The 10858-nt window shown below is 33.9% G+C and overlaps 1 protein-coding gene across 1 annotated transcript; it reads left to right on the plus strand.

Moving 5' to 3' along the window:
- Positions 1 to 7771: 7771 nt before the first annotated feature.
- Positions 7772 to 10227, plus strand: LOC133315204 (polygalacturonase At1g48100). The gene is made up of 8 exons (XM_061516781.1): positions 7772 to 8053; positions 8139 to 8267; positions 8432 to 8599; positions 8695 to 8730; positions 8844 to 9051; positions 9434 to 9515; positions 9618 to 9726; positions 9823 to 10227. Exons 1-8 carry the CDS (start codon positions 7772 to 7774, stop codon positions 10225 to 10227), a joined length of 1419 nt encoding a protein of 472 aa, XP_061372765.1.
- The last annotated feature ends 631 nt before the right edge of the window (positions 10228 to 10858 follow it).

Below are 10858 nucleotides of genomic sequence, written 5' to 3' on the forward strand. Positions count from 1 at the left end.
TATTGAAGTTGGAAGAAGCTGTTTCTGTTGTTAGCAGATATGAACGGAAATGGTGTTTGAAATGCTAGAAAATATCCAAGATAATGCGTGGGAACTGCTGTGGACAAGAAAGCGAAGGAAAGTGAAGTGTGAAAGATACATTGTTGCAATGCATCCTACGACAATGAAAGGTTGCAAACTCGAACAAGAAACCGAGTGAGCAACATTGAAGTCAAAACTTGAGGCTAGCTGTCTCTGTGTGTTCTGTACTAATGTTTAACAATGTTATTACGTGTGTTGTCAATTCTGTCATTTTCATAATTTATCTATTTCTTTCACTTTTTTTTAGAATACACACTTCTCCCTATTTTCATATGACTTTGTTAACTTTCCTTTCACACCTTTTAGATATGAAATGAGAGAGAAAAAGAAGATCATTCTAATATTTCTTATTCACGTTACAAGTAAAGGTGAAATTGAGCTGGGTCGTTTTAAAGAGGTCTACGGCTCGGCCTACATCAGGTTAATTCTGACCTAATATATTTTGTATAATAGGTCGGGCTTGAGTCATAAAAAAATTTGTTTAATAAAAAAGGTCGTGGACCCACTTTCAAAACGCCGAGCCTATAAGCCTACAGACCGACCAATATTATACTATTTATTTTAAATAAAATAAAATAGAGTAAGTATGCTTTGAAGGAAAAATAAAAGATATAAATTTAATCAATTACAATTATTTATAACTTAATTATATTTTAATAGAAATCTTACTTTATTTTTTATATAGGAAGAACCAACATCTCAATATGTTAGATTGTGTATATGTATATTTTAAAAGATTTTTGGGAAAAATTATACTTACTACAAGCATCATGATGTGTTTGTTGGATTTATGTAGTTATTTTAATTTACGTAGTATAGATTTGATTGTTGGATATGATGAAATATATGTTATTTAGTTTGAGCATTTTGCTTTTGAAAATAACTTAAATGCATATTGTATGAGTTTTGTTATGATTCATGATTCTGTTTGGATGTTAAAATTATGATTTTTGGTGTAGCAACAGAATTTGAGTACTTCGTAAAGTTGATTCATGGTTATGCTTTGAAGTTAAAAATTAACAGGCTAACGGGCCAAGCCAGGCCATTTGTTTTTTTTATAAACGGGCCAAGTCAGGCTAACAGTTAGACTCATACTAGGCTTGGGTCAGGTCAAATTAAAATTTTTTGGCGTAGGCTTGGGCTTTTCGGGACAAAGTTTGGCCCAACCCAGCCCACTTTCACCCCTACTTACAAGTTTACTTTAAGGGAACGTTTGGTAGAGGAGAAATTTTTTTATCCGAGAATTTCGATTTTCAAAAATATGTTTACGATAATATCCGAAAATTAAAAATTTAAAAAAATTCAGTTTTTCAAGAATCCTGAAGAATACGTACCAAACACTTCTTAAATGTTTTTTTTAGGGATAAATTTTATATACTTGTTTTTTAGAAAATATATTTTTAGGATAAATAAGTACAACTAATAAAATAAAGAGAAATGGTTAATACTTTGAAACCAATTAATCAACCTAATAACTTTAAGTCTTTTAAATAAAGGTCATTAATAACTTTATATGTTATCTCTCTGTGTGTAATTTATACATCATCTCATTCCTAATCGTGAGGCATTTCACCAAATGCATTCGTGATATATAACAGTGATACATGATTTTTATTATAGAAATTTTTATTAAGAGGTACAAAGATAAACAAAATTGATCCCATATTCTTTTTTTTTTAAAGATAATTGCTACATAATTTTTGTAGGTTTTATAGGTGGGCCCATAAAAGACAAAAGCAATTCACCTACAAAATTAGACGACTATGAAACCGTACTGAGCGGTCAGTTTGAGCTACGTGGACCTTTTGGTAAGACCACCATGATTATCTATCGCTTTTGAAAGGTGTAACAAAATACCGAGATTTTTTTATACATTTTATTAATATCATGTTAAAGAAGATAAGTTATCTCATGTGATAGAGACAAACTTATAACTTCCATCACCTGAAAAATGAAAAAAGAAAAGAAAAGAAAAAGGTACTATAATTATCGAAGGGTGTATAAGAAAAAAAACTTATTTCACATAATATAGGAATAATTTTTTCCATTCTTTATACTATGAAATTCCTAATTCAATTAAGTCACACTATTGCTCATAATTAGTTTTCGGAAATTCCTTGGATGTTTCTCTAGATAACTGCATGTTAAATTCTTTGACAAACTCTTTATTTTTATAGTTGTGAATGAGGAGTTTCCTTCATATATCACCCGCATTCAGCTATTGATGTTAAACAACAAAAGTGTGATTATATTGCCTTCTATAATCGCAGTACGATTCTTCAACAAGTTTAATGCTTTTGCTTATATATTTGAGAATAGTGTGACAGGGTTCTGCCAAAAATAGAGAAGTCTCCTCCAAAATGTGATTAGTCTGAAAATTTTTGGTGAAACTTGGAAGTAGAAACCTTATTGGTTCCTGGAATCTAGCTTGTATGATGCCGAAAGCGATAGAAAAATAGCTAAATAAAAAATTAGGATTTCATAAAATAATAATCTTCCGATACTCAATTTCTATTATCAAAATAACAAAATATTCAACTCCTAAAATAAGGGTCATAAGCATTCTTTTATAGATTAATTACAAATTGATTCAAAATTCAAAGATCTAAAATCTAAAATCCTAAAAATAAGGAAAATTCCTAAAATAAACATAACGACAATTAACCTCTAAAAATAAAAAATTAATTACAATTAAATCATTCAAAATACGTCACAAATCTTATATCTCAAATCATGCCAAATGTGTTGCTTCTATTTTCTTGTCAAACAAATCGCAATCATATCTGATGCTTCATTTGGACTTGGACTTGATTGTAATTTGTTATATTTCAAATTACTACTTCTTTTAACAATTGAGCCATATTTATTGGGCCACAATTATGGTTGACTCTGGCTTCCTGAATCAATAGTTGGGTCATGTGCAATGGGCCAACTGTAAGTGCATCGTTTGCTAGGAAAATGTTTGTCCTTGAATCTTCTTTTTCTTCACTGTTCTCAATCTCTTTAGGTAGAATCTGAAATTACAATTCTTCCTCGATTAAATCTCCATCATCTAATTCTCCGTTAGATTTATCAGAAGCTAAATAATCATCGTAGATTGGATAATCATCATAAACTGGATTATGATCATAAACTTCAAAGTCAGGAATGTTGATTTGCATCTCGATATCTTTACAAGTGGACTGATTTTCAAGTTGTATCTTCCAATTCTGTCCCTGGTTTAGAATACCGAAAGGATTGACGTCCTCTTCTTCGTCATGGAATATGTCCTCTAATTCCATTCCTTCTTCGGATTGAATGCTCAGCTTTATCCACGCAAGTCGCTGCTCCAAATATGGAATTTTCATGCTCTGCGCCTCCACAAGAGTTCGCTTCAAAATTTGGATTTTCATGCATATTCGCACGAGTCGTCACTCTAAATCTTGAATTATCTTTCTCTGCGTTTGCACAAGTTGTCGCTGAAAAACTTGGATTTTCTTATCCAACGCTTACTCAAGTTGTCGCTTCAAATCCTGGATCCGCCTTCCAAGCTCTTCATTTTCTATATCTCGCGGGTCAATCTGACACAATTGTCTATATTCTTCAGGAATTAATCCACGTTCCCTAGCCTCGTGACTCTGCTGTCATCGACCTCCACAATTCTGTTCAGCCATTGGTTGAAGGCAACCTAGAAAAGTAGCTAAACAGAAAGTTAGGATTTCACAAAAGAGTAACCCTCCGGTTCTCAATTTCTATTATTAAAATAACAAAAGGGGTAGGATATTGTAACAACAAATTAGTGTTAATATTACTACCAATCAATTTCACCGTTAGATTGAGTATGTTGATCCAACGATTATATTTATTTCCATCTTTGTACGGTTATGATTCCCCATATTAAATATAAGGAATCGTAACCATAAAAATGTGAAAATAAATATAAAATATTAAATTATGGTTACGATTCCTTATATTTAATATGGGGAATCATAACCGTACAAAGATGGAAATAAATATAACCATTAGATCAACATAATCAATCTAACGGTAAGATTGATTGGTAGTGATGTAAGATTGATTGGTAGTGATATTGGTAGTAACACTAATTGGTTGTTACAATATCCTTCCCCATAAAAAATATTAAACTCTTACAATAAGGGTAATAAGCACCCTTTTATAGACTAATTACAAATTGATTCAAAATTTAAAAATCTAAAATCTAAAATCCTAAAAATAAGGAAAATTCCTAAAATAAACATAACGACAATTAACCTCTAAATTAAATCATTCAAAATACGTCTCAAATTTTATATCTCAAATCATGCCAATTGCTTCCCTTTTCTTATCAAACAAATCGCAATCACATCTGATGCTTCATTTGGACTTGGATTTAATTGTAATTTGTTATATTTTAAATTACCGTTTCTTTCAATATTTGGGCCACAATTCTGGTTGACTCTGGGCTTTCTGAATCAATAGTTGGGTCATGTGCAATGAGCTAAATGTAAGTGCATCATGTCAGGCGGGTCCAGGGGAAAGCCCGTGGCGGGGGGCCACCACCAATGAGCCAAGTTATTCCAAGTACACTAAGTGAGTCCGACACCACGTCTCAACCCAAAACCTTAAGGCATTGGGTTCATGGATCCTTCCACTTATATACTCTTCACTTAGCTCATTACCAACCAATGTGGGACTCATCACACTTGAATACTCCAAACAATCTTCCCCTGAAGTGTGAAACCCAACATTGATATGCTCCCCCTCAACCGAGTACGGGGCCCAAGTACTCAACCCGCCTCCTAGCGGATCACCAGGTTAGCTCGAGCCCAACCCGGCTTTGATACCATTGTCAGGCAGGTCCAGGGGAAAGCCCGTGGCGGGGGGCTACCACCAATGAGTCAAGTTTACTCCAAGTACACCAAGTGGATCCGACACCACGTCTCAACCCAAAACCTTAAGGCATTGGGTTCATGGGTCCTTCCACTTATATACTCTTCACTTAGTTTCATTACCAACCAATGTGGGACTCATCACACTTGAATACTCCAACACATCATTGTACGTTGTGGAAAATTTGAACCCTTCTATTGGCTGCTCGAAACGACACTTGCCCTCCTTAGGTGGATAAGAGGAAGCTATGCAAAAGAGAAAGAGAGTTTGTCCCAAATTGCCCCACCAGCGTGAACAAGACAAACATACACCTAGTATTTGGACACTCTTTGCAACCCATACAGTCATGTATGTCTCCAATTGAGGCTCACTCTACAATTTCAGCTAGAACCCTCTCCTGTTTTTTAATCCTCTATGTATACGTGTAAACCACCTTCTGATTCCTAATACTATAAAGCAACCATTAAAATAAACCAGTTTGTGGGTTGGAACTTGGGAGAGTCTTACTTTCTACACAACCACAGAAATTGCCTCAGCAATTTCTACCAAGTAAGGCTTAATTAGCACATTTTCTGTGAAAACGATTTTGGTATGAGAAATGCTACTAACACCATCTTTTACTGCATAATTTATGACCATTAATTGTTGATGTGGCTATATCAATTTGGAAAAAGAATATTTAGGTGACACTCACACTCACAGGGCTTTTGGATAGGCAGTAATACTAAGATGCAGCGTCTCATTAACAATTATACTATTATATACAATTTATGTTGAGATAATTGTGTAAATACATTTCTATATTATTGATGATAAAATAATGCTTTTAATAGTGAATGTTTTAGTGGAACACTCTCATTTGTCTGAAACATTGAAACCTAGGAATACCTGACCCCTGGTTGGTCTTCTTCTTTAATACAGTTACACAATGAATACAGTAACAACAAGCTCCTCTGTGTGCTTTCTGCTCATAATAAACCCAGTGCTTTGTAGAAGATAAGGGTTTTATACTTTTATTTAGTAGGGCAATGACCTGGTTTTCCATTGCTGATTTGTTGTTGGGTAAGCTGCCTTTGTCTTGTAGCCATTACTACCAATCATTCAAATGATTACATTATCCTTATCAAGTTTCTAATTATGGTCAGATGGTGCCGTTAGGGAAAAAGGAACCAATGTAAAAACAACGAAGCTAAGGCTTAAATTATGCTCTCCTGTGAGACGACTTTTTTCTCGCACTAACAAATGAAGGACTATAATACTACATTAGGAAATTGCAACCAAAAATTAATGATTAATGATTTACAACAGAAAATGGTAAGCATTATAATATGGTTTGTTAATGTACATTATTCTTTTCATTTAATTACTACTACTTTACTAGTACTAGCATGCGGGGAGTATTTGTTTGATTATTCCATGCATAGAAAACGAGACAATCCTACATAAGTAACCGATCGTTGTACATACTAAGATTTTTAGATTTATCATATGTAAGATAATGCTCTTACACTGCATTTAATTCTTAAAATCTCCCAGGCACTAGCTATGCCATTTATCATAAACTAACTTTTCGACTTGCGAAAATGGGGGTGAGGGATAATTGTCACAGCTTCATTGTTGCATCTTTGTAAAGAAATTGTTTCCCGGACTCAAACTCAAACCAGTAACCTTCCATAGTTATAAAGAGCAACTTTACCACTACTGTAAGGCTCGTCCTCTAATCGTAGTTTACACTAAACAAATTAAATTATTATGCATATAAGAATCTCCCAATAGATTGTTTTTGGTTTGGTGAAGGTTCATTTTGCTACTTTGTTTTGATAAATGGTAAGTTACAGTCATTATTACGAGAAATGTTCATACAATTGCTTTTCCTTTTAAAAAAAAAATAACATTCATTTTACTGCTCATGATAAATGGTATCAATTGATAATATTTCCATTGATTTAAAACTGTACATCAATGTATCTTAAATAGAATAGGCTGTTACGGCTGTTACCAAACAGTCTGTTACCAAATAGTAAAACAACTTCCTAAAGATAAGTAACTACACCTAATTACAAAAGGACTCAGTTATACATATCCTAACAAACTACAGGTTACAACATATCACAGCAAATCATAACAACATATAGAATCTTCTATTCCAACAGCTGATTAACAGTGTTCATGTTTAGTAGAGATTAAAAACGACAGAGTAAAAAGTTATTTTGTTTGTGGTAAGAAAACTGTCATTTTAGTTTTCAAAAAAAAAAAAAAAAAGAAAACTGTCATTTTTGACTGACATGCCAAACATACATAGTATGCACTTAAATTTACTTAAGATGGCATAGTCATCTCATCTTCGCCATGCCTTATGGGGGCCAATTGTGACCCTCATCCTTAAAGCTATTTTTAACAAGAAACCAGAATATTCACTGCAAAATGACAACCATAGATATATAATTAATAAACTCTGGTTCAGCACTTCATTGAAAAAAATATGCAGAAAGAAAGCATAAACATAAACAAATATGACTTTTGCACAGTGCACAGCCCATCTCAAACTGATGGGAATCTTCATATTATGTGACAAGTGCATCCACGTCCCTGTAAATGAACCTAATCTTGTGCTTAAGTGATTTTTCAACTTTTTAAAAGCGCACCCTTAAAAATTAGAAGAAAACCAACAATGTTTCCACCACATTCCACTATATAAACTGTCTATAACTACCAAACTTCTTCCCTGTATGAAGCACAATACCACCTGAAGTTCCTAGAATTCTCGTTGCTAGTGTTGTTTCTAGAAGTGACATAGACAAACAAAGGGCCCGCTGAAGGAATGAAGAGGAACAGAAATCCTTCTCTACTCTTTTACCTGTCCTTGTTGGTGATTGTCTTTGTCACCTTCTCTATGATTTCTGTGGATGCAAGGAAGATTAACGTCAACAAAAAACTTCACAAACGTCACAAAGATAGTAACAATGGCCACACTCGAGGCTCACATCCTCCATGTCCAGCGCCAGTTCCTCCTCCTCATTATGGTCCATATCCAACTCAAGTGAACACTTTTAATGTTTTGTCTTTTGGTGCCAAGGGCAATGGAATTTCTGATGATTCAGAGGTAAAGCAAAAGCATTTAGAATTCAAAGATAAAAAGAGTTTCAATTGCTAGTGTTATAACTTTGTAGAGAATGTTCATTAACCAGGCACTTGTAGCTGCATGGAAAGGTGCCTGCAAAGTTGCTGGTGCAACAGTTAAAATTCCATCACAACTAAAGTTCCTCATCAAGCCTGTTACTTTACAAGGCCCTTGTATGCCTGACCTTACTCTTGAGGTTTGCTTTCACTTTTGTTTTTTTAATCTTGCTTGAGTTAGTTTCAAAATAGTAGTTTACAGAAGTTCTATTATTGCATAACATAATAATATTATACGTCACATTTTTAAAAGTTAAATATTTAACGTAGAAATATGAACTTAGTGCAAATTACACTGTAATAGGTAGATGGAACTCTATTGGCTCCTCCTGAAGCATCTTCCTGGCCAAAATCCAGTTTGTTTCAGTGGATAAATTTCAAATGGGTGCAGAACTTCACCCTCAAAGGCTCTGGCACTTTAGATGGCCAAGGATCTGACTGGTGGAGCTCCTCAAGATTTTATGATATGCAGGTAGGATTACCCAAAAACATGTTCCAAGTGTCTATGACAAAGTTAATAGAAATTTCAAAACAAAAAGCTCATTTTGATTTCATGAATTATTGCAGAAGAGCTTTAATCAAATTCCAGACATGAAGCCAACCGTAAGATTTTCCTTTTTCCCTAACAGCCAAAAATATTATTTTGTGTGTAATTTTGTTTAGTTGTAGTTTCTAACAGTTTCTCATTAGTCTTGTATGACATTGTTCATATCCAGGCTATTAGATTCTACTCCTGCAACCATGTAATAGTTCGTGATATCAGAATCATAAACAGTCCTCTGTGCCATCTAAAATTTGACAGCTCAAAGGGTATTAAAGTTAATAACATTACAATATCTTCCCCTGAGAATAGCCCAAATACTGATGGCATTCACTTGCAAAACACACAGGACGTAGAAATTCAACATTCTGATATTGGAACTGGTAAGGCATTAATTTAATTTATTTTTAATGACTGTACATTCCATTTCTGCCTGACAAAGTAGAATCTTGTAAATTGTTAAATCATGGCCAATATGGTGCATTGCCCACTTAGACTTGTTGAGCTTAAAGGTGTCTACTTTGACCTGGAATGATTGGCTGAGAGACTCTTTTCAAGTTTAAACGGTTAACTGTCACTGCAACTAACTTTTGAAACGTGCAACTTATAAAAATTATACTAATAGCTGAACTAACTTTAACTTTTGTAACACTGTGCGCACAGTAGGTATCCAACTGATGCCAGACTACATAGTACATATATTAATTTTATATTTTCTATCAAAAGTTTATAATATTGATACTTGTTCTTATTTTATATTATCAGGAGATGACTGTGTATCCATCCAAACCGGTTGCTCTAATATTCATATCCACCACATTAATTGTGGTCCTGGACATGGTATCAGGTAAGAAAAAAGATATATACAACCTAGTTAATACAAGTTGGCATCCTCATTGTGATTGTTAGCAAACCACTGATCATTATAGATTTAATTTTCTGAATATAGTTTAGGAGGACTAGGAAAAGACAAGAGTGTGGCTTGTGTCTCTGACATTATTGTTGAGGATGTCTCAATGAAAAATACTCTATACGGAGCAAGGATCAAAACTTGGCAGGTATCAATCTAATTACTTGTGCAACTAAACCTGGCTAATTATAATAAAGTCTGGATTTTATTGGAATTAATTTGAGTTCTTTTTTTCTTTAAATAGGGAGGCATTGGTATGGTTAAAAATGTGTCATTTTCCAGAATCCAAGTCTATGATGTTATGTTTCCAATAATGATAGATCAATACTATTGTGACAAGCATATCTGCAAGAACCAGACAGGAACTGTGGTTATTTCAGGTGTTAAGTTTGATCAAATAAGTGGGAGTTATGCAGTGCAGCCTGTCCATCTAGCTTGCAGCAACTCCATACCCTGCACTGATGTTGATTTAACTGATATTCAATTGAGGCCGTCCCTCAAATATCGAGGTTTGCAACAAGCCATGTGTTGGAACTCTTATGGAAAATCACAAGGACCCTTGGTACCTTCAAGCATTGATTATTGCTTGAGAAGTGGTGGTGGATCAATCAAGAGGATAGCAAGGTCACATGATAATGTGTGTTACTAATTACAGATGTGAGATTCTTATGACAGCTTCCCTTCTACAATTTTTTTTTTTTAACTGTGGGAAGGTGATGGTGTAATTTAGTTCTTTTTTCCATTGGAATGTACTAGCAGACTTTGTTATTTTGCTCATGTTGTGTGAGAATAAATATTTTTGAGTTTCTTCTGAGTTCTGGTCACTCTTTTGTCGGCTATTGAGGAAAGACACAGAATTAAAGCTTTTTCTTTAATAAGGACAAAGAATGATGAATGTAGGATGGTGGGAACTGTGAAGGAAACAAAAGGGTTGTGGAGGGCACGTTGCTTTCTTCCATTCTAGGATAGGAAATTAAATCATCAAAAGCATAGCAAATGCCTTAAAGGTTCAAAGTTCATACAGCTAAAATGGCCTCTAGCCTGTGCAGTCAAAAAGCTTGCAATTAAAGTTCATGCATGTTGAAGATAAGAATTAATTTGAAATGTAGTTATTATTAGATAAGAGTAACTTGTTTATTTGTTCAGATTTGTGAATATTGTTAGCTATTATTTGGTAGAAGTTGTTATGAATACTTGTATAAATATATCTCAATTAGAGATGAGAAATATGAATGAATGAGAAACAGTTCCAGGATTATTTTTTAACATGGTATCAGATG

This window comes from Gastrolobium bilobum, unplaced genomic scaffold (genome assembly GCF_033153095.1).
Source record: "Gastrolobium bilobum isolate Gb01-03AN ecotype WA unplaced genomic scaffold, APGP_CSIRO_Gbil_v1 utg13952, whole genome shotgun sequence".
In the NCBI taxonomy this organism is placed as follows: domain Eukaryota; kingdom Viridiplantae; phylum Streptophyta; class Magnoliopsida; order Fabales; family Fabaceae; genus Gastrolobium; species Gastrolobium bilobum.

Coding starts and splice junctions, on each gene's coding strand:
- LOC133315204 (XM_061516781.1), top strand. CDS start 7,772: ATGAAGAGGAACAGAAATCCTTCTCTACTCTTTTACCTGTCCTTGTTG. Junction 8,268..8,431: donor TGCCTGACCTTACTCTTGAG/GTTTGCTTTCAC, acceptor ACACTGTAATAG/GTAGATGGAACTCTATTGGC. Junction 9,052..9,433: donor ACATTCTGATATTGGAACTG/GTAAGGCATTAA, acceptor TTATATTATCAG/GAGATGACTGTGTATCCATC.